This window comes from Pogoniulus pusillus, chromosome 8 (assembly GCF_015220805.1).
Source record: "Pogoniulus pusillus isolate bPogPus1 chromosome 8, bPogPus1.pri, whole genome shotgun sequence".
Taxonomy (NCBI): Eukaryota; Metazoa; Chordata; class Aves; order Piciformes; family Lybiidae; genus Pogoniulus; species Pogoniulus pusillus.
The window spans coordinates 26,126,043-26,149,692 of NC_087271.1; the positions used below are offsets into that span (position 1 = coordinate 26,126,043).

Below are 23,650 nucleotides of genomic sequence, written 5' to 3' on the forward strand. Positions count from 1 at the left end.
TAATTTACTTCCCTGTTTGGGCTGGGGTGGATGGTGGTGGCCATCGGACAGGGTAGGCAGGGCTGTGCAATGGGAAGCACAGTGCAAAGCCGGGACTGGATGACTAGAGGCAGCTCCTTTCTGAGGAAAAAATCTTTTCCTTGCAGGCTGTAAGGGCATCTGCAGAGTTGGGGAAGCTCATAAACAAATCCTGTTTTTGTACATGCAGGAAAAGCAGGTCTGGTTTGCCACAGTTGTTCCAGTTGCTTCTTCCTAGTCAGTGTGGACCAGGGCACCCCTGCAAACACTTTGGTGCTAAAGCTTTGACAGAGGGAAAGCATGCAGGCAAAAGTTTTAACTAAACCCAAACTTGACAGTTTCTGTTTTTTAAGAACGAGCTTATTGGGCTAAAAATAACTGCTGCTTCACAGCATGAATGCAGAGACCCTTCTTCTGCCGTTGGCATGGCAACACTAAAATATTCTGCAAGTACAAATGCTCACCACTAACATTTTACTTTTAGAAACAAACTGAATCACAAGAGGCAGAAGCTGCCTCTTGCCTGGACAGGCTTTGCCATCTGGGCACTGGAGCACTTCAGTCACAGCTTATGAACTCCTGCTTCAGGGGCCAAGAACCTCTGTCATGAGACACCATAAGCATCATCCACAGCAAGGGCTCTTTCTTCCTTCTCCACCTCATGTGTTCACCATGGTCTGCAGGCAGCTTTGCATTTATTACATCAGAATACCTAATCTTGGCAGTATGAGCTGATGGTTTATACGTGTTGTCATTGGACAAGGCACAAATTAGTCTTCTTATTGCAGTGAGACACCATCAGCCATTCCCTTGCATCACCAGAAGCCAGGGCCCTGTCAGGCAGGCTGCATGATGCTGCTGATACCACCTACCCATTGCAGTTTTCAGATTTTGGAGGAGAGCCTTTCAGGGACTGTCAACACTCCCCATCTCAGAGCTTTCCTTCCTCCCTTTGGTGCAAGTGAATGTGGGCAGGGAAAGCATGGGTGTGCATGCAGACACACAGGCAAGACAGGAATTAACGAGCAGGACGGAGACAGGAGGTTTTGCCACCCTTTTGCCCTGCAGCAATGTGCTTACAAGGCACTTGTTGCTGGGGTGCATGCAGCAGTGAGCCACACCACTTTATCTGCCTCCTTCTGGATGTTCTTATGCTGTAAAGTGTTCCCATCCCTCTTTCCTGTCCCCATCAGCTCCATAAAGAAAAGGAAGCACACACTGTACCCTGGACTTCTCCTCCAGCCTGGTCATCATGACTATAGTTGCTGTTCTCTGTTCCCACACCATCCTCCAGAAGTCACTGAGGGTTTCTGGCAGAGGCCCCTGCGTGGCAATGTAGGCGTTCTGCTTCCGATAGCCGTCGATGTAATTGGCGTTGATGTAATCACTGCCCGGGACGCCTGTGGAGAAAAGGGGTGAAGTGTTATTCCAGCGGCAGCTTACCACCCTCTGTCTGCTGCTCTGCGGGGCCCTGCAGCCAGGGGAAGAAGCTGGCATGTTCACGAGCCTCTCGACAAGTCTGCTTTACAGGATGAAGCCAGAATCTCTCCCAGGGATCCTGCAAAGGGCTAAAATGTCTGAACAAAGAAGAACCCTTTGTAACTCCCGCATTAATGCAACAAGCAGGCAGCACCAAAGCAGAGACAGCTGCCACCCGCACACAAAGGGAAATTCACAGGCAGGAATATTGAGGAGCTCATTTGGCCCCAAGCAACTGATTGAAATAATTGTCTTAAATTCACCAGCTATTTGTTATAGCCCTACAGCACCTTTTAAAAATGAGGCTGCTTCATTATCTTGTCTCTGTTGGCAGGAGATGCCAGGCAGGGCTGTCCTCCCATCCCTCCTGCAGAGACAGTGTCTCAGAGGAGCTGTGACCTTCCCCTCAGCCCCCTCCCAAACCCGCTTCAGCGTAAGACCCTCCCACACTCTGCCGCCTGCTTGTAGAAGCTGCTTCAGCTCCTACTCTGTCTCCACCACTTCAAGGAAATAACTTTCTTGTTAAAGGCCTTTTAAAATGCAAACACACAGTTACTAAAATAAATTCTGCAAAGCAGAGACCTGGGGCTCTGTTTCCAAACCCTGCCCAGCATGGGCTGCCCAGGCTGCAGCGGAGGAAAGCAGCAGGAATCTCCTTGTCTCCCAAAGAGAGTGCATCTGCATTTCATTAGAGAAAGGAAATAAAACTGGGAGTCTTCCTCTGCCCTTTTGTCCTAGGGTATTTTCTACAGGTCCCAGCAGTCTCCGGCAGAAACAAAATGCTGGTGGCTCTGAGGGAGCAGCAACAACTGGAGTGCAGCACTCAGCTCCCTTGGCATGAGCAGTGCAGACCTGGCAGGGCACTGCGGGAACAGTTCCCAGGAGGGCACAGATGTTACAGCAACTGAGTCAGGCAGGAAAACAGGGATTCCCCCATGTGCTCACCCCACAGCTGTCTAATAGGGTTTGCCCATCATCAGGCACACCAGGCTTTCACACAGCTGATGCTGCTTAACAGGTCTTGCTATAAGGGACTGTTTGGATCCCCTCTTCCTCCTCCCACAGAGGATATGTGGTGTACTGGCATTAGAAAAGACTCTTCCATCCCAAGAAAAAGGAGGCTAGTGACTGCAGGGCCACCTGCATGCAAAGCCAAACCCCAGGCTCTTCCCCAAGCAGGGGTGCACTGAATTAGATGCATCTTCCCAGTTTCTCATGAGTGGGCTCAGTTCTGGAGTGCAGAGCTGAAATGCTGAGAACACGTGAGCCTGGGCTCTGGCTCCTCTGTGTGCTAAGGGCCTGCAAAGCAAGCACCAAAAGCGTGTATCAGCCCAGAGGTGAGGCTGGTTCTTGGAGCCGTGGGGGGGTCACACCAAGGCCCAATGCATCTCCTGCAGAGCACAGGGACGTGTGCAAATTTACATCCCAGGGGACGGGGCACACCTCATCCTGTGCAGCTCTGGGCACTTAGGAGCAAATACTGACAAACCCCAGAGGAAGATATTGGTGCTCCTGTATCTTGAGCTGGGACAGAGGGCTAACAGTGCCACGTCACACCACACGTCGAGGAAGGCAGCTAAAGTCACCCAGTAGGGCCAGCAGTAGGAGTTGAGCTGTTTGCTAGAGCCTTGACTCCAGAGTGACTCTTACCGTCGATGGAGGTCAGGATGACACGCGAGTGGTCATAGGCGATCACGTTTGCATAGCGGTTTTTTGGTTTGTTCACTTCCAGGTTAGAGTTCTCCCAGGTGAACTGCTGCCCTGGATCGATGGACTGTGGAGAGGAAGAGACGAGAGGAGTCAAGAGCAGTCACAGCGTAGTGAAATGCTGCAGCGCAACACGTTTCAGTCAGACAATCTGCACCTCCGTGCACACCTCTTCCCCAGGCCAGGCACAGCTTCCACGCTGTCCAACCAGACACACAAAACCCCAGTGCTCAGTGGGACCTGCCTCCTGTGACCTGCAGGCAAAGCACCCCTCTGCTGGAGCAGCCTGCTGCAGATGAGCCTTCATCTCCACTGTTGCTGCATGCCCATCCTTTCCTCTGGAGCTACACATCAGCAGCAATCTGGGCTTACGCCAGGACTCCACAAGAGACCTGACTGTGCAGTTCTTGACCTAGCGGTTTTATTAGCTGTTGAACTGCAGTCTCCTGAAATATAGCAAGCCTTGGGTGTCTTGTGCCCCAGGAGCTTTGGGTATTAGTGTCCTGCAAGACAGCCTAGGAGTTTCTGCCAGGGAATAGTCATGAAAATTGATAGGTTACTATTCACTGCTCCAGCTACTTATGCAATGTAAACATCTCTCGTTTGAGTTAATAGAGTGACAAGGAACTATAAACCTTGAGAAGAGACATGGTTATAAATCTTGGCCAAAGGCCTGCACACTATGCAACTGCCTGGAAAGCACACATCCAAATCCCATCTGCATCCTGGTCTCAGGATCAAAGGGGCTGGAAGTGACCTCCATATGTCGTTGAGTCCAACCTCCCTGCCAGAGCAGGACCATGGAATCTAGTGCAGGTTGCACAGGAACACATGCAGATGGGTCTTGAAAGTCTCCAGAGAAGGGGACTCCACAACCTCTCTGGGAAGCCTGTTCCAGTGCTCTGTGACCCTTACAGTAAAGAATCATAGAACCATATAGAATGGTTTAGGTTGGAAGGGACCTCAATGAACATCTAGTTCCAACCCCAAGAAGTTCTTCCTCATGTTGAGGTGAAACTCCCTGTGCTGTAGTGTATATGAGGACAGGCTGAGGGAGCTGGGATTGTTTAGCCTGGAGAAGAGAAGGCTCAGGGGTGACCTTATTGCTGTCTACAACTACCTGAAGGGTGGTTGTGGCCAGGAGGAGGTTGCTCTCTTCTCTCAGGTGGCCAGCACCAGAACAAGAGGACACAGCCTCAGGCTGCGCCAGGGGAAATTTAGGGTGGAGGTGAGGAGAAAGTTCTTCACTGAGAGAGTCACTGGACACTGGAATGGGCTGCCTGGGGAGGTGGTGGAGTCGCCGTCCCTGGGGCTGTTCAAGGCAAGGTTGGATGTGGCACTTGGTGCCATGGTCTAGCCTTGAGCTCTGTGGTAAAGGGTTGGACTTGATGATCTGTGAGGTCTCTTCCAACCCTGATGATACTGTGAGACTGTGATACCCATTACCCCTTGTCCTATCACAGGACAACTGAGAAGAGTTTGTCCCCTGCCTCTTGACACCCAAACCTCATATATTCATAAACATTGATTAGACCTCCTCTAAGTCCTCTCTTCACCAGACCAGAAAGCCCCAGGTCCCTCAGTCTCTCCTCATGGAGAGGCTCCAGCCTCTTAATCATCTTTGTAGCCCAATGGCTCTCCCACAAGCCATGTGCTGGTGCACTGGTGCATGGCTCCTCCAAGGCCAGGCAATCCCTTCCCAAAGCCTCTCCTGTCATCTTTGTCTGTGCATAAAACAAGGTCAAAAAGGACCACCTCCAAAATACCCTTCTGAGATGAGCTAGCCTCTTTGACTGAGAGACATGAGGCACTCAGGTAAGACAGTTGCTTCATGCAGGTACTTGCTCTGCACATGCAGTCCTGGGCAAGCCCAGGTCAGGCAGATACAGCATACATCAATCATCCTGTGAGCCCCCTCCCCCTGAAATTACTAACAGAGTCAAAATATTCTTAAAATCATGCTCTAGCTCAGCATCCCTGAAGCTTTGCTGGCCCACAGGCAAAAACATTGAGTGAACAGGCCAGGGGAAGCACTGCACATTATTCTCTCTGCAGGCATCCACATTCATCACTTGGCAGAGAGCCATGTCAGAAGGTTTCTCAGGCAGCAAAATGCCCACGAGTCTGTCAGCTCTGCATCAGCCATGAGCAAAAGGCTGAGCTGGAAAGCACAGCTCCCTGACTAGGCTGACTTGGTCAGCCCTCGTGGTCACTCTGCTCAGCCCTGTCAACCACCATCTGTGCACAAGGTGGCACCTTTCACTGTCCCCTACTCTCCTTTGCTGTTGAGCAGGCACTTCCCAAGCAACTGGCAGCGGGTGCAAGTACCCAGCCCTGAGGGCTTTGCCACACACAAAGGGCACAGGCCAGCACTGTGCCAGGTGGCAGTCACCTGTTCCAGTGCTGCCAGCCCCTGGCTGGCTGCGAGCAGAGGGGCCAGTGCTGACGAAGGCGCGCAGGAGGATGTGACATCACAGCAATGCTAATAGACAGTTTGGGAAACGTAGGACGTAAATAGACATTTCCTACAGAAACCTGTAATTTTCTATTATCAGTGTAATAAGCAGGCAGCAGCAGCACTCAGAGGCACTGCAGCAGGGGTGGTGGGAGTGGAGACTGCAAACACTGCTTCTGGTTGGAAAACCACTGGTCTGGCTGCCGCAACCTCTGCACAGTCCTCTGCCCAGACATGAAGACATCCTAGCACAGCTCACAGCTCTCTGGGCACTTCATTTTGTTCAGGCACCTGTATTTCGTTTTCAAGACAGGCTGCACACTGAATTAGCTCTTTGGATGCTCTCCTCCCTTTGCTGTGGCAGGGATGACTGCTGCACACCTAATGGTGGAGGTGAACAGGAGAAGGACAATTGGTGTTGTTAAAGGCATGAAAAAGTAAGAGAAACGAAATGTTTAAGGACTCGTCTGTGTGGAGATGAATGAGAAAAGTTTTGATACTGGTCTAGCAAATCTGGGGTACACAGGAGAAGTACAAATAGACAAACCAAGGAGGAATGTCCACCAGTGTCTATTAAAGATATAAATAACACTTCTCTGTGAGAAAGGTGGCCTTATTCTGCGCAGCCTGTGTAGAGAGCTGGCTAGCTGGTGGTGAAGCTGAGACCAGCCCCAAAAGCATGGGCAAGGATTTCCTCGCCGCTAAAGATCAACACAAGAAATCACCAGCCCTGCTTACACCTTGTGAACACTTGCTCAGTGCTGGGCACAGGTGGGTGCTGGAACGAGTCCCCTTTGAAGCAGAGGCAGGGGGAGGTCAGTGCAGTTTGTGCTCAATCTGCGCTGCAAATCCTTGCCAAAAGGCTGCAGGCCTGTCCAAGCTGTGGTGTGCACCATGCTTTGCACAGCAAGTCTGCATCCTGGCACTGTGGTGGGAAGGGTTATGTCCCAGGGGGGACAAGGCTGCCAAGAGCCCCCAGAACCAAGGAGCATCAAGGTGTTGCCATTAGGGTTAATTGCTTTGATGTGCAACTAGGATGTGCAGAAATGGTCTAATCATCATCAGCCTCTTAAGAGGGCAAACAGGTGAGAAAGTCAGAAGTAATACAGCACCTGAGTGCAAAGAGGCTCTAATTAAATACTCCTGCAAATTAGTGACTCATTTAGAAGTAAAATGATTTAATTTAAACTCTGGTGATGAATTAATGTACACCTGTTCCCACCTTTAAGGCAAACAAATGAGTAAATAAACGGTAGGATGACAGGCTGCTTGGAGAGCAGTTGAAGCTCTCACATAGAGTAGTGGTTGGCAAGCCTCGTCTCATCTCTGTACTATGGTAGCACTGCCTTATCTCCCTGCCTTGGTCCACAACTGTCTGGGCACTGGGAGTCTGCTCTTGTTCTTTTCTGGGGCTCGAGAGAATCACTGCTTCATCCTAAAATTTGATCAGACACTTTCAACTCATTCTTCCTAGAAAGCAGAAGGGCTGGGAAATTGGAAGGAAATGATCCAGGAACAAACTTAAAAGCATCATGACTTTTAGGTTTTCTTTGCTTGAAAGTGACAGGGGAGATGTAAGACAGCAAGTATAAATTAAGAAAAAGCTCAATTAGCAAAACTCCTCCTTCCCAGCATGGAAGTGCAAGAGGCAATCTCTCCAAAGCAGCTCAGGGATCCCTGCTGCTACTGCCATCAACACAAAGATAGAGCCAGGCCATTTAAATGGGAATGGAAAAAAGGCTCTTTCCTCGACAGACTCAAGTGCACTTTACAAATGCCTTGAAAGCATCCCTGGATGCCACGTTGTCTCTCTCATACAGTCCACTTTGGGTTTGTTGCTCCCCTTCCTCAGTGCAGCTCCAAAATCCATCTGCATGCAGACTTCCTGCAGTGACCTCCACTGCTGGCAGCCATGGACAGCCTGGACAGACAGACTGGGGCAGTGTGGCAGCTTGACTGGCCCTGGCTGTGCCAGTAGCCTTGGCCTTGTGCTGCTCAGCAGCTCATGTGCTGCACAATGGCAAGGGGAGAGGAAGATACTTGGGCTGTGAGTGCTTCCCAGCCTTCTGTGAAATCAAGCACATTAGCAGAGGCATTGACCACTGCCAGTCTGCACTGCATCTCAAAAGAGGACATAATGTGCTCCTGAATCAATTGCTGCCAGCACTTCAGCTTTATTCTTCTTATGACCGGAAGGTGAGTGCCACTTGCCTGCCAGGCAGCTTCTCCATTAGTCCATTAAACCCATTACATGGGGCTCCCCAGGTGCTACATGCACCCTGGGGCTAGCACCTCCTGGGCTCACCGGCCCCAAGGACCCAGCACCTCTCCTGCTGCCAAAACACCTTGCCAAGGCTATGGGTATAGGAGATGCAACATCCTTGGAGGCTTTAAGGGAAATGAAAAAGGGTTTGTGTAGACCAGCAGTGTTTCTCTACTGCAAAGAAGGGGTTGCAGCCTCCCTACTACAGTAGGAAGCAGAAGCACAAGAAAATCTCATACACAACCTGAAAATTACCAAGGAATAACATACTGGACAGTGGTGCACTGCCTGGTTCTTACCACCTCTAGCCTACTCAGCTCCCAGGGGCTGTCCATTGGAAGGTCAGGCTGAAGGGAGTGGCGATGAGGGGCAATGGCCACAAGTTGCAGTTTGGATGTAATGAAAACATTTTCCAGGTAGTGCAGGATCTATCCCCAAAATGTAAGTCACCACAAGGGTGCAGCCCTGATTGGACCCAGTCTGTCCCATATTTGCACTGATCTCGATGGATCCCAGTGAAAGTAAGAGATGTGCCTGGTGGATCCCACAGTGAAGGCGTGAGATGGCAGCGCATGAGTGCACATCTATTTGTATCCTCCAGCCGAGGGCACGATACTGTCCCACACCTACAGGCTGCAGCATGGGAAGGTGGCCCACAGGAGGAGCTCCAACACAGCTGCAGTGCCTGCCACAGCCCGCAGATAAATAATTAAGAGGCTCAGCCTTCCTTCCACTTACTTAATTCCATTAATCCCACACTGTAAATTCACTGTAGCTCTCACTGTACACTAAAAATGAGATACCCTCCTAGTGTGGCTGAGCCAGGAGTTGCTGCCAGCCCCTAGCGTTCTGCTCCCACAGCTCTGCTGCATACTCAGGAGAGCAAGGTGGGGCTGTGCTATGCCCCACGGCAGAGCAGCCTGCAGCAGAGTTAACTGTGCCTGCAGCTCAGCTCCCAGCACCTGCAGTTCAACCTCTTCTGCCACACCAGGGGTGCTAACAGGTCCAGCTGGGATTGCTCCCTGCCCATGGCAGGACAAGGGTAACCTGCAGCTTGGGAGCCTGCTCTTGCTGCCACTAGCACACAGCTTTCTCTGCTGGCTTTGCTGTATGGACTGCTTGGCCATGCAGGATGGCAAACTCGTGTGAGCAATATTATTTGTTCTCTGACACACAAGAATGGAGATGGTTCTGAGAAAACTCTGCCACCCTCCCTGCTCCTTCCCAGGCACACGTGGAGATGCTGACAAGTGTTTTGTATCACCTGTGTCTAAGCTACCATGCCATTGCTTGCACTACCAAGACAAGCTCTGGGCAGCTGGCCTCAGTGCTTGAAAGTGCTGTTAAAACATTTGCTCACTGCCTGGGGTGGCATTGCTCCTGGAACATGAGCCATCTATAAAACATCCCTGCACCCCACAGAGATGTTAGGCAAGCAGGCTGCTCTGCAAAGCCACTTAAAATGCAACTATTCCAAAGCACAATCAAACAGTAAATGGGCCTTGGGGGTTCATCTGTGATGCTTTTGTCCCTTGGCTCTCTCTGCTCAGCTGTGCTCTGCCTGCTCTGGCAGCACCATCGGGTCACGAGGAAACAGGGTCAGGGCCCCCATCTTTTGAAGTGCTGGATCACCACTCCGGGGCTCAGAGAGTCCTATAGGGTGAGTGCTGGGACTGTATCATCACTTAATGACTGCAACTGCTGAGTTTGGTAAGGTGTGGTTCCCTGCCTCTCGGGCTCCTGCAGGGCTGCACAACCTGCTCCCCTCCCACCTCCGCTATTTCTGCATCCACTCTGCAAACTGCCTTACTCAGCAGTGCATGCTGTGCTCATTCTCCCCTCCAGTCCTCACATCACAGGACCAAAAGGAAGCTGTTGCCTTGCCAAACCCCCACACACAGGTGTGACTCCAGGACGGCAGCAAACCCATTGCTGCAGCAATCCTACTAAGACAGCTGCCGTTTTCTGCACACTCTGCCCAGGAATTTTCTCACTGGCGTTTCAAATGGGAAATGACTGATGATCCTCACATGCCAAGAAGAGGCAAGTCCTTTTGTTTTGGGGTCCATCCTAGTCTCAACCATCATATCAGACTGCCACGTTCTGCAATTTCTAACTGATAAGGAGTCAAATACAGCGGAATCCAGAGGAAAAAAATTACAAGCAACAATCAGCTACTTAATAGCTGCTTCAACATGAAGAGTACAACTGATTGGTGCTCTCAACCAGCCATGATATTCTAAAGAAAGAGAAGTGAGGGTAGAGAGGCTCATGAAAGCAGCCGAGAGAATTTACTTAATGCTCATTTTTCCCAGAATGGTTCCCACGACTCAGTATTGTGCTGCAGGCTCCAACTGGAGTGGGCCTAGCGTGAGGATGGGAGTGCAGAGACATTGGCTTTGGCTGAATCTCCACCATGCAGCAGAGGCACAGCCTGCCTGCAGTGCAGCAGACAGCCCTGCCTTAACATTTCAGCTGGACTTGTAACAGAAAACCCAAAGCAGAGAGATATGACTGCATAAATTGGCACCACTGGCAGGACATAGATGAACACACAGGTAAGTACAAGGGAATCACATTATTCCTCTAAATATTTCCCAAGTTGCAATGTAATGCTGTAGCTGGTGAAAGCTCAGCTCCTCTCTGGTGTAGACAGCAGTAGGCAAAGGCCTCCACTTGGCATCTTGAAGGAAAAAGGAGCTCTGCACCTTGCTCAGATACAGGCAGCACACCCTTTGAACTAGCTGGAATTCACCCCTCACCTTCTCAACATGGAGATCTGCTTTCCCTTTCCTGGCATATATAATCCTACCTCATGGCAAAAGTTCTGATCTCATCTCATGAATCAGTGTAGGTTTGCTGCAGGAAGGAGACCGCAGGCACAGGCAGATAACAATTCAAACAGAAGCGATAACACGTGCAAAGGACACTTCCCAGATTGATTCCCACTTTAATACTAGTGGGGGTTTATTTACGATTCCCCTGCAGCAAAAGAGGGTCCTGCATGTAAGCACAGGAAAACAATCCTGCCATTGCTGGTCTCATGGCTGCAGAAAAACTTCCAAACTCCATGCATTTTCAGCCTAATCATTGAGTTTGGAGAGTGGGGAGAAAGGCAAGGCAGCCCTTGTGCACATCAGCCCCTTCCCCTCTATGTGTGTACCCCTTAGCAAGCTGTCCTCAGAGCACAACAGGAATGGAGAGAGTTGGGCTGGGAGAGGTGCAGGATGGGGAGGTTCACCAAACACCCAGCACACGCCTGTGCGTGTCAGCAAAGGCAGCACTGGTGATGGGTACAGACAGGACCTTTCCAGGGGCTCCACCAGAGACCCAGAAGGGCAGGAGCATGATTCAGCAGTACAGGGGAGCTAGCAGTTCAGAACTGTGGGGCACAGTGAGCTCCATGCAGGGAGGGGGCTGGGACTGCTCTAGTGCAGCAGGATGTCAGCAGCATTTCTGCTGGCAGATACCAAATGTCACAGGCTAACGACAGCAGAGTCCAGCAGTGTGCAGGGGGAGATCAGAGGATGGCTCAGAAAGCAAAGCTTTGAATGCAGATGGAAGGGACGGGGCAAAGGATGCTGCAGACTGAAATATCTCAGCCAACCTGCATGGAGGGCAGCCCTCACAGAGCAGAACAAAGTTAACAGTGAGAGCCTGGGCAGGTAGAAACGAAGTCCTACTCACTCCTTAGACACCACTCCGTGGTGGAGTGCAGCGGGCTTCTATGCATTCAGCTACGAGGCCTTTTCCCTGCACAAGTCATGCTTCAACTGCTCAAGGCAAGTTCCCACCACTCTGGGGCTGGCAGGGAGAGCTGGCAGGCTCTCAGGCCTGGCTCAGGGCCTGCACAAGCAATGCTGGTGCAGAGGAGGTGCGGCTCAGCTTTCAAGCCTTCTCTGCTGGGGGTCCTGGCCAGCACCGCTCTGCCTTCACAGGCACATTCTCACGCTCACCTCGTACTCCTGGGAGAACTTCAGCCCATCATTGGCCTTCAGCCTGTCGATGTTGTCGGCGAGGTCCGTCACAGGGATGGGGGGATGGTCGCGCATGCCTGCGAGCAAGACAAGGTGGGAGGAGGGAGAGGAAAGCGGTTAGGACGGAGGAAGGCTCGGGCACATCATGTGCAGAGCAGACCCGGGCGGTGGGTGCAAGGCGGACAGGTGTGAAGCGCTGGGCGGGATGGATGGAAGCTGGCACGGTGACGCGGCATGCTGCACACGCTCTCGGCACATGGGTCGGTGAGACAGAACAGAAAGGTGATGTGCAGAACGTGTATGGCCGGGTGGGCATGCTCGGACAGTACAGCCACCGGGCACACAGGGCAGGCCACACAGTGGGCAGGGGCTTGGGCAAGCCCCCAGAAGGAACAGGCACAGGATACGCTGGCAATGTGCTCCCCGAGCTCCTGCATGGGCTGAAGTTGAACACACTGATTCTCTGGTGCTCATACCACCACGGGCTGAGGCTGATTCTCTGCTAACCCCTAAAAATGGCATTAACTGAAAGGGAACTTGCCTAGATCTGCACCAGGGAACCTCTGTGGTGTATGTGCACAGCTCTTTTGGGTGGGCAGATGCTGCCCCAGCCTCTGGGGAGCTAAAGATGGGAAAGGCCCCATGGAATAACAGCTGCTTCCCCTGATCAGAGATTGCACAACTTAGTGAGAGCTGAGGGGCAGCTCTGGCCTCAAATGCTTTTTAGTGGTGCTCTGGAGGCAGAGCCAGATCCAGGGCCTAAAATCCAGCCCCACTGTATCTGGTTTGTGCAAAGCACCATGTGCAGTGATGTGCCCTGCAGCAGCTTCTGGAAGACTGCTGTGAGCTGGGATGCAGCTCAAGCCATGGCAGAAATCTTACCCTGTCTAAAGCAGGGATGTACAGTACGGATCGGATCGTCCTGGGCACAGCCCAAGCCCTGATCAGGGAAGAGGACCAGAGGAGGTGGTCTCACAGGTCCTGCATAGGGGATAGGTACTGTGGAGGTCTGCTTACGGAATTGGGAGAAGCCCTACCTGGGGTCTAGGATTCAGGGCTCAACCATTGCAACCTCTTTCTCTGAAGCTGAGATGGTGAACTGGCAGTACCATGGCTGTGAAACGGCTCATCCAAAGCCTAGCTCATCCAAATCCCAAGGCTCATGACTCCATCAGCTGCTCTGTGGGTTTCCCAGAAATCCCACGTGGGTAATGATGATTATTAATAGGCTGAAGCTGTTGATTCACACCCAGGGAGACAGGCTGGAGTATGTCCAGGAGCTTCTAAATCGCTCAGGAGCCTGAACACTGCCACAGACAGCAGTAATGGGCTGCTGAGGTGACAGCAGTCCCTGTGCTGACTATGGTGCATTTTACACAGTGGTGACAAGTCACTTGGTGACAACACAGAAGTGTTACACCACAGCCACTGCACAGCAGGGCTCCTCACACCTCTGCCAAAACCATCTGACACTGCTGCACATAGGCAAGATCTGATCCAAACCACATTTGTCCTTCCATCACTCTAAGTAAGCAGAACTATGGATGGTCTGAGCACACAGACAGATGGAGAAGAAAAGATTTCTCTTCTGCCTTGCTTAAATCCTCCTGCAAATGGTCCTCAGTTTGCCACTTCACTCATCAGGATCCCTGAGGTGGTTGAGCAGGCCCACAAAGACAACACTCTCATCTCTGGTTGATGTCAGAGCTCCAGAGACTCAAGAGCAGCCTGCACAGTTACTAACAAGCAACAGAAGAAGAACTATGCAGGACCAAGGCAGAAGTGTGAGGCTGGAAGAAAGAGTCTGGAACACAGCCACAGAGCCTGCTTATCCCAATGTCGTTATGTATGAAGTACAGCAGAGCCATGGGGAACAGGAGAGCTGCAGACACTCATCTCTGCTGAGAAATGCAAAAGGGTTTTTCCAAACTCCAGTTTTGCTGGCCAAAGCAGTATTGCAGCAACATAGGAGCTGCAAGAGCAGATGGGGAGAAAGAGGTTCCATCATGGTGAACCTAGGACAATTGCCGCTGACAGTGTAGGTCAAGACAGAGGAGAATTGTACCACCTATCAGGACTTCTACATCCCCTTCCAATGACTCTGACAAGAGGACAGTGAGCTTTCCACCAGGTTAGATAGGCTCAGAGGTCTCACAATGCTAGCAGGGCCGCATACCTTGCTATCCTATGTACTTCCTTCTCAGTTCCTGCTTGCACAACCAGATGCCTTGCCCATCAAGCAGCCGGGAGGGCATGCTTTTATGGCTACTTGAGAGTGCACTTGGAGCTCACGGGAAGAGACAGAAGTTACATTCCATATAACCTGCTAGACCAGAACTCCCTCTGCTCTGTGTGTAGGACTCGGATGCCAACACTGCCAAGCAGACCAGCTGCACAGCAGTTCAGAGATCAGAATCCCCTGACATCCATTCTGCCTAACCCTATGACACAGGTCACCCAGATTAGGGAAGTGACTTTGCCTGAGGTAGGAAGAGAGTGTGCTCAGCTAGAGTGGGCTAGAGACCACTCCTCACTTTGTCCATTAGTGGTTTTTAGCTGGCCACCTCCTCCAAATGGTCAAGGTTATCTGTCCCCAAATGGGGCCAACTGCAGGTATGGTGCCACAGCAGGGCCTGGCATGCCACTGCAAGGAGGCAGGAAGCCTGGGAGCAGGTGAAGGGCTGCCACGGTGTGTCCTGGCAGCCTAGCACTCAGCGCCTTCAATTCTGCACTGTGCTGCGGTGAGCTGCTGTAGTGCCGTGCAAACAGTACCCAAGCTTGGCCCCATATGTCATGTCAGAAAGTGAAATCACTGCTGTTCTGCAGTTTGCTGTGAGTGAGGGTGACCTTCATGACATTGAAACAAAAATTACAGAGACGAGAGAGAAAGGGAAAGAAAAAGCAAAAGGTGTCAAAAGATAAATACAGGAGTTAAAACTAACTTGAGTTATTCTGGCAACTGGGGACACTGGCACCTGCAAAGAAAAAATGGGGCAAGAACAGAAATCCCATTAGCCTTTAGTCATCATTGCAGAAGTTCAAAAATGGAAAGACATGGTTGGGCTTGATGATCTTTAAGGTATTTTCCAACCTAAAGTATCCTAGGATTCTTATGAAGATGCAAAGGAAAGTACCATCTGCCACAGCACCGGGAGCCTCCCTCCTGCACAGGACTGTTTGCCCAGCCCCAGAGGCTGCTCTGCAGCTGGTCTTTACACAGTGTGCTTTCAGCTCTGGCCACTGCCATCCCCTGATGCTGACAAATATGTGGAGCTGGAGGTACTCACAGGGGAGTGAGAGCACAAGCCTCTGTCTGACACTAAGAGCTACATTTGTCACTATACACCACTGTCCATGGCCTTGTGCCCAAGAGGACCCAGGGAAGGCAGGTAGATGGCAAGTACCAGTGATGTCTGTGCAGCTTGGAAGCCAGGAAGACTGCACTCAGACCCAGCAACCTCTACTCAGTGCCCCTGTGCCTCCAGCTCACTTGCAGCTCATCGGCAATGCAATTCAGCCTCATTTCATGGCATACTGGGACACTGTCTGGTCCCATATCCTCTTAGTGACTTGGCACAGCAGTACATTAGTACAGGGAGGCCAACAGTGGGGGAAGTAACCCTTATCTGAAGTAAAAACCATGAAAATGAGAAAGCTTAATATTTAATAACAGTAGCCCAATTAATTATGCATTAAACAACTTTTCCTTGCTCAGCACACTCCAGCAGGGAGATCAGCTACTGAAACGTGCAGGGCTGGTGGCCAGCATCTCTTGTCAATGCATCCGCACAGCACTGCCTCAACCTCGGGCAGGTGACAGGGGCAACAGCACTGGTCTGCTGGGCTTAGTGGTTTTCATGCCTCCTCATTAACAAGGACAAGCTTGTCAGGAGCTGCAAAAGTCACTTCTACCTGCATGACAGCCACTTTCACTCTGCAGAGCCGCACAAGTGATGCTGGGGAAAGGAAAGGAGGAGGACACAGTGATATCACTTGATGGGGGAACATTGGCCAGCAGCATCACAGGGTGCTGCTGGTGCTGTCCCGATTGAACTGGACGCTTTGGGTTGTTTTTGTCTCCCCAGAGATCTCTGCAAACTTACAAGTGAATCAGTGTCTTTGGCTTATCCTTAGGCAAAGGCCGGAAGAGATTTTCTGGAACTCTCTTTCCTACAGCAGTAGCAAGGGATGCTTGTTGTCGACATCTCAAACTTGTTGGAGATGTGAGTAGGACAAGCCTGTCCTGTCACACTCATCTGTGCAATGTAAACCATGAGCACACAGAAAGATGGCTTTTGTGTCCCTGGGTAATGGACACATGTCACAGAATCCTGTCCCCATGCACAGGTGTCCTGGAGCAGCCCTGCTCAACACTCTATGCCTTCTCAGGAAGCTGCAGGCTGTTGCTGAATGTGTGACCTCCTCCCCCAGTGCTACTCACAATGATTCGCCTGTTCAGATGTTCTTCCTCTAGCATAGGTGTCTCCCCTGCTCCTCAGAGCATTTTCCTCCCATGCTGCAACACCATGCTGCTCTGTGCTGTGGCAGAATAACGAGCCAGATCTGCTGGCAACTGCCCGGCTGCTGCTGCACTGTGCCTGTGAGAACTGCCATTGGTCCTGCCTGGGAGATGCACTAACCACAGATCTCTGACAGCAGCTCTGGCATGGAGGGTGATGTGCTCATGAAGCCCACCTCGGGTCTGAGCCAAACTTCTGGGAGCAGCAACAGCAAAGGCTCATCTCTCTTATCCTCCTGCCCAGAGACAGAAGGTTTACACCAGGAAATTGTCCCTTCAAAACTCTCCTGTTAGATGAAAGCTCTTAGATGAGTGAGCAGCAGGAGGAAAAGGAAAGTAGGTTACAAACCAGGGGGAGTTGCAAGTTAGAAGAAAGCTGTATGTGCCTCATTTATTGCTGAACTGCTCCTTCCATCACAAAAGCCCAGGTGCTCCCCCACTTCATCTAGGGCTCGGACTCTCTGAAAGCCTCTGGATGAATCAGGGTGAGTCTGTCTCTGATCACTGCAATGACAGGTACCCTGCTTTTGATGCCATCAGAGATGTGCAGACAAAAAGCAGTGGCATGAGACCTTCCTGCAGCACAAGATAACTGCCTCCACAGGCTGGCAAATGAGCTACACCCTGAGGCACCACAGGCCAGTGCAGGCACGATGCAGTGCACAGTCACGTATAGAAGGTAAAAGTTTTTACTGAACTTTCCTCTGTGCTGGGAACCACTGTGACTAGCAACACCCTTCACTGGGTCACAGCACTGGCTGGGGAGCAATGGAAATGGCAGATAGCTCTTCTTCACCCTTAGCTGAGCAGAACAGGATAGTGAGAATACCAAGGACCCCAGGATGAAGCTGCTGGGACACCCTCAGCAATACAAGAGCTCTCTGCACCTCCTGATCACCTCAGATGCAGCCCCTGGGGCAGCACTGCACCGGCTGTGCTCAGTGCTGAAGTGCAACTTGTACCAAGCCAGTGCAGCACCCAGAAGGAACAATGCAGGTGCAGGCCCTGGTGAGCTCTCTCCACTCTGTGTAGAGGCTCCTTCTGGCTCAGGACTACTGTGGTGAGCTTCATGTAAGGTCTGAGACACACCACGCACTAGGCTGCTCCTGTCCAGGTTCCCCAGCCATGTCTGCCTGCAGTGACAGGACCAGGGAGGACTGGAAGGATTTAAAGACTGGACACGTAGGTATCCCTCTTCTAAGGCTCCTCTGTGCTACTGTGACTGTGAAGGTGCAGAGCTGCTGTGGAGGAAGACTGCAATTTCTCCTCTGGGACCTGGTGAATGGGAACCAGAGGAAGGCCACAAGAGAGTTAGAGCTGCTCCCTACCTGGAGTCTGGTAGTTGAGCCGCCTCATCTCAACCGGGTCAGAGGAGTGGGCCAAGAGCGAGTCCTTCAGGCCGATGGAATGCTCATCCTTGGAAGAGGGTGAGTGTGCCCTTTTCCTATGGATGGAGAGAAGAGAGACAAGCAGGTGAGCTAGGGCAGAGACCAGCATCAACCACCCTGACAAGGAGTGTGGGTCCCTGCACCCCAGACACTCAATTCCATCCCAGGCTCCCTGGCATTCTGAACAAGTCACATTCTTCTCTGTGCCTCCAACTTCCCATCTACAAAACAGGAAGGCTCAAGTGTAAGAAATGACAGAGGTTTGATTAGTGAGGCACTTCAAAATGTGCTATTTTCTGTAATATTTATTAGAGAAAAATCAGATAGATGCAAGTTGTTGTTTCCTCTTTCTCTAGGAACTATTTCCCGTAGTGGAAGGATATATAATATTTTTTTTTTAAGTATTAGAAATATTTAAATATAGAATGCTGTAATATAATAGTGTAAAGGCTCTTCAGGGTGTGTTTTATTGGGCCATTAATACATGTCTTGAATGGTTGAAGGCACCCAAGGCGTGTATTAATGGAACAATAAAATACACTGTTGTCTCTTCATGCTATATTTATGCCTAGAGCAATGCCACCACCTCAGGCTCTTGCTTGAATTCACAGGCAAAGCAGGGACAGATCCAATCAAAAAGTGGACAAATGAATATTAAGGAAAATCCATTACTGCAAGAAGGCTTCCTAGAGATTATCTAAGTCCCACTTCCTGCCCTGCAGTAGAGAGGGGTGTTGGGCAGAAGCTGGACAGCAGCACTCTCTTCTGAGTCTGCGATGACCCTGACACTTTGCCAAGGTGCTGAGCATGCAGCAATATATGCCCAGGATTTGTCTTTTGGCTACAGCCCCAAAATGGATTTTTCCTGATGATGAACCCCTCTGATGCCCTGATGTTTTATTGAAGAAAGGGAGCTGCCATCACTGCTAGTCTGCATGAATACTACCACATTAACCATCCTGCAGCTCACAAATCTATGCTGTCTACTTCCTTGTGAGGCATTGTGAAGTGCCCTGAAGGGTTGTCAGGTTCTGCACAGAGGCAGCTGCATCTCTGAGTGGTGGTTACCCTGGGTCATATGTGATCAGAAACACTGCACAGGCACAGAGATGCTATCCCTTGCACAGAGAGCTGTGTGTGCTGGGCTGGCACTCAAGAGAGGCAATTAGAGAATTTAGTGCACAAATCATGAGTAAAACCTGCATTTCTACAGTGGACCAGACCATGAGCAAGCTCCATGTGCAGCCTGTGGCTGCATCCAAAGCTGGAGCTATTCAATAGGGAGGACTAGCTTGTGAGTCTTGTACTACTCTGAGTAATCTCAACATCTCAGAAGCCTTTTAGCTGCCTGGACTGAGAGAAAAGAGCTGAAGGACTAAGAGCATTGATAGAAAGAAAGGAAAATACGTGGCAAACAAATAAAGCAGTTTCTTCTATCAGGAACTGGCTGTGCCACGTGTTACTGTGTACTGGTCCTGAAGCCTTTGAGAAAGGCGGCTCAGCTTTCCTGAGGAATGGGCACAGCACATAATTGATGGTCATCACTCACTTTAGCCCAGTCAGGGCAATTGCTAAATAAGCTTCTAGGTCCCAAGCCATCCACAGTTACTCAGCTCCAATTTACTTCTACTGTAGATTTGACACTGTGAACATGCTGCACAGATATCTACAGGAGAAAATGCCTTCAAATAGGAGCTGGGCAGCAAAAATCGTCAGATAACACGGCACCACTACGAGCAGGAGGGGTGGTGCTGGAAGGGGGTATAGGACATAAACATCAGGTCTGAGTGCAGAGAGCTGGTGCTGCTTCTTTGGCACTCCACCTACACCAGGCTCTAGGACAAAGCAAAGCTGAACCAAGCTGGGCACAGAAATCTCCTCTGAAGCCATTTGCCTTCCATAAAGATCAGCAAACACTTTGTTTCCTACAATTGCCTGGTATTCCCCTTAAAGCTTCCCCATTACAGACTGCAAGAAATCACCTGCATTCTTGATGGAACAGCTCTCAGTCTGAAGTGACTGAGCAAACAAAAACCCCCGTAACTGCTGGTAGTGTTGGTTTTTTGATTGTATTTTAATTGCAAAAACAGTCTGGGAAATCTTTATGTTGGAACTGTCTCCCTAGGAGCTGTGAGATGCTGACAACTGCTAGGAGGCTGATACCGTTGAGGTAACAAAGTCTCTGCAAACCCCTAGGGCTGGCATGCCCCACACTCCCAAAAAACAAAGATGCCCCCTGATAGCTTCAGGCTTGCTTTTGCAAAAAGGGAAATAGACTTGAAATTGTAGCAAAACAAGGAGACAAAATGCATTCATACCTTTCTTGCTTACTAGATCCAGGGAAGAGCAGAAACAGAAGAAAAGGAGATGATCAGTGACACAGAAAGGCACTGACTGCACATGCATAGCAGAGCTCCACTTAATCAGCCAACAAAGCCAGCTCCCTTTCCCTTGCTACAGATACATATGTAAATACAGAGAGCAGGAGGAGCAGAACCTCAGAGCTGAGCTGATACAGAATGACCTACTGTAATTGAACAGGCTACTCCAACACATGCAAATGCAACCTGCAGCTTCTCAGGAGGGCTAACAATCATCTCACACTACAGTTACAGCTCTAGCAGGACTTTGCTACACAAAAGCAGGTGGTTGCTTCAGCAGGGAGCACAGCATGGATGGTCCTGATCTGCTAGCTATGACTGAGAGGTCTCAAGAAGAGAGTTCCTACTCTGATTTCAGCTGGTCATATCCATTGCCCTGTCCCTCCATCAAATTCCCCAGACAATATTCACAGCAGTAGGGATGCCTACCAGAGATCAAGGAGGCAATTTCCACAGAAAACCAGAATGACAGATGCTCCCAAGGTTACAAATCCAAGCTGTGAGACCAGAGTGTTTAGACTGGCTTTAGGGATAAAGCTGCTCTCCTCTGTCCCACTGGTCACACGTTTCCAGAATTCACAGCAGCTTTGTGTCCTGGCACAAATATTAATTCCTCCCTGCATACCCAGTCCTTCTGCTCTCTTCATAAAGCAGCCTTCCACTGTGCCAGGTAGAGCCTCCCCTCCTCCCCATGATCGTCAAGGGCCTCTCTATCAGAGCACCCCATAATTGAAGGCTGCCAGGAGGCTCTTGAAGGTACCTGTAGTACTTGTGTCATAACTGCTACGTCCTGGACTGGATCTCACCTTTTGAAGAGGAGTATAGCAATGACAATGATGATGATTAGTATCACTGCCAGGACAGGTCCCATCACCCACAGCATCTCTGGTTCATCTTGTTGCTTTGCTGAAGCCACTTCCATCACGATCTCATCCGAGTAGGGACTGGCTGCATATCTCTTCTGAACAGCACCATAAGGAGAGAGAGAAACCAAGCATCTGTTATACTAGCACAATAGCTATGTCCCTGAAATAAGGAGTTTTCCCCTTGCCTTTGGCTAGCAGGGAATGGTCATGCTTCTCAAACCTCAGAAGCACACCATGGGATTCTCCTTCCCTCAGCATCAGTGGAGGTCACACTGTAGAAACAATTTCTTTGTGCTGTGAAACATTCCCAGTGCCAGCAAATTCCTGGCTGGCAGACCTGGCCTTGAGGTGCCAAGCTGGAGCAGCCCAGCGAAGAACCACTTGCCAGCCCTGGATTCTCTTGTAGCCAAATCATGAGCTTTTGAATCCCAACCAATAGCACAGTGGGACTGGCTGATGATTCCTAAGTGGTTTATAATACCTACTGTGCTGATACCAACACATCATTCCAAGACAGGGCTCTATTAGGAAAACCCCTGTGGGGCTAGATGGTTTTCTTAAAGGAACAAAATGACAAGAACATTTTCTACCTTAAGCCTCAACTATCAACAGACCTTGGAAAGGGACTCATGCTTACAGGTTCCTTTCCAGAGACTTCTACAGTCTGGCAGCCCAGTGATTTATAACCTGAAGGGACAGCTTTCTAGCCCTCCCAGCAAAGTGGGATTAGCAGAGACCCAAACTCTTTCTGCAGAAAAATGACACTGCACCTGGCTTGTTCTGCTGCTGTGGCTAAGGCTTATGGAGCTGTGCTGTTCCTCTGCAGCTCAGCCTCGCTGGGTCAGAGGGGTTAAATGCTGTAAAAAATAAATCTTTTCCCCCTATTACAAAGCGCTAAAGCTGTATCAGTTCAGTGCCTGTGGCTTTTGAGCAGCACCTGCTGTCCAGTGCTAGGAAGTCAGAAACGCTCTGCTCCTGCCATAGGAAGCTTTGGTCACTGGAGAGGTGCCTGTGGATCTATAAATTGCCTGCTTTAAGGTCAAAGTCTGAATGCAGACGTCAAGTCTGTGTGTAGGTGAGAAGGAGAAAGGGAAAAATCAAGTGCGCTGGTGTCATGCAAATGCTCATCTTGATATCCTCTCACAGGTGCTCTTGATCCCAGCCAGCCTGGTTTCAAACATGCATGGAGTACAGAAAATGCTCTTATCTGTGACATTCATCTGGCAGCATGTGCAGGTGCCGCATTCTAGCTGCTCTCCTCAGATTTACCAGCAGTCAGAGATGCCACTGGCTGGACGGGAAGCATGACGAGTGGTTGCTGTTTGGTCTGAGACACCTTTCAGCCCTATAAGATCCTGTTTCAATGACCCTGAAACAGCTGCTGGCTCCTGGTTCAGTTCTGTTCCCAGAGTACGTGTGCACGGAATCACTGCAACCCACTGCCCTGTTTCTGCAAGGGGACCCTCGCCCAGTTCAAACAAGAAGACAGGCAGCCAGCAACAGCTCTGTCTGAGCACGACAGAAACGACATCGGCGGTGAGAGGATGGGGCAGAAAGCCAGGGGCTGCTCTTTGTACAAGTGGCTACTCAGTGAGAAAGGCACAAAGGCTTCACTGGTGACTACCCAGAAAGGTTAGGGGGAAGGAGCACACTGATCTGTGCAGCGAGGTAATGTGTGCCCATCTCCTATGCTTTGTGCAAGGAGTAAAGATTCCTGTTTTTGCAGACACGCTTCAGAGATGCCTCCTTCCAAGAGAAAACAGAAGCAGAAGAGATCAGAACGACTGTTATCTCAGTGGCATTTCCAAAGGCAGATTGTGAGGTACAGGTGCCCCTGCTCTCAGAGATGATGTTTCAACTGCACTCCCCCTTGCCTTTGAAGAATGGCAATGCTACGCCTGCCTGCTGACACTAGAGACACAGCGAGCAATTAAGGAGGAGCTGAGTTGGGGAGATAGTGCACAGCCTTGGACACAGCACCTCATGCTTCAAATGAAAATGGATGTGACACAGAAGAAGATGCAGAAAGGTGGTCTCTAGGAGCAGGGTGTAGTAACTTTGGTGCCTGGTGATTCACTGAAGGGCAGTGGCAGCTCTGTGCTAGCCAAGAGGTGATGATGATGATAGTTTGGAATCAACTAGTTAAGGTCATCTCTTCCTGATAAGAATTGCCAAGATAGCATATCCTGAGGGCTCTGCCTTACCTTGCTGTTAATCTGTGACTCTATTTCCCTCAAAAAAGTGCACATCTTGCCACAGGAACACATGAGCTGGATAAGTAATGAAGAACTCGACCAGCTCTAATGAGCCATTACAAGCAAATGAGACTGAGGAAGGAAGCTGCACCTTGGAAGCAGACCAATGGATTCTGTGCATCTCTATTAATTCCCTTATTTACACAGTGGCCACTGCTCCTGCTGTCACCATCACTCCTGCCCTGTGTGCTGGACACTGATGGACAGGTCTTGCTGTGTTGCTCTCTGCTTACTGCATCCACTACCCTCTTCTCCCTCACATGCCCAGGCCTCGTGTGCATGCTGGCACACAGCTAACAAAGGCATAGCCCATTTGCCTCTAGCTTTGCCCTGCTGACAACC

At 50.4% G+C, this 23,650-nt stretch overlaps 1 protein-coding gene across 18 annotated transcripts in view; it reads right to left on the reverse strand.

Moving 5' to 3' along the window:
- The window catches only part of PTPRF (protein tyrosine phosphatase receptor type F), a 401,799-nt gene that overhangs the window by 17,119 nt on the left and 361,030 nt on the right, over window positions 1–23,650 (reverse strand). For 8 of the 18 annotated variants that reach the window (XM_064147753.1, XM_064147760.1, XM_064147755.1 and 5 more), the window contains 7 exons: window positions 20,994–21,148; window positions 20,125–20,136; window positions 17,747–17,862; window positions 14,842–14,874; window positions 11,879–11,976; window positions 3,148–3,271; window positions 1,243–1,418 (listed from right to left, as the gene is read on the reverse strand). In XM_064147753.1, coding sequence (XP_064003823.1) covers window positions 1,243–1,418; window positions 3,148–3,271; window positions 11,879–11,976; window positions 14,842–14,874; window positions 17,747–17,862; window positions 20,125–20,136; window positions 20,994–21,148 — 714 coding nt within the window. The remainder of the gene's footprint in view (window positions 1–1,242; window positions 1,419–3,147; window positions 3,272–11,878; window positions 11,977–14,841; window positions 14,875–17,746; window positions 17,863–20,124; window positions 20,137–20,993; window positions 21,149–23,650) is intronic. The other 10 variants (XM_064147762.1, XM_064147761.1, XM_064147759.1 and 7 more) reach the window with 3 other exon arrangements.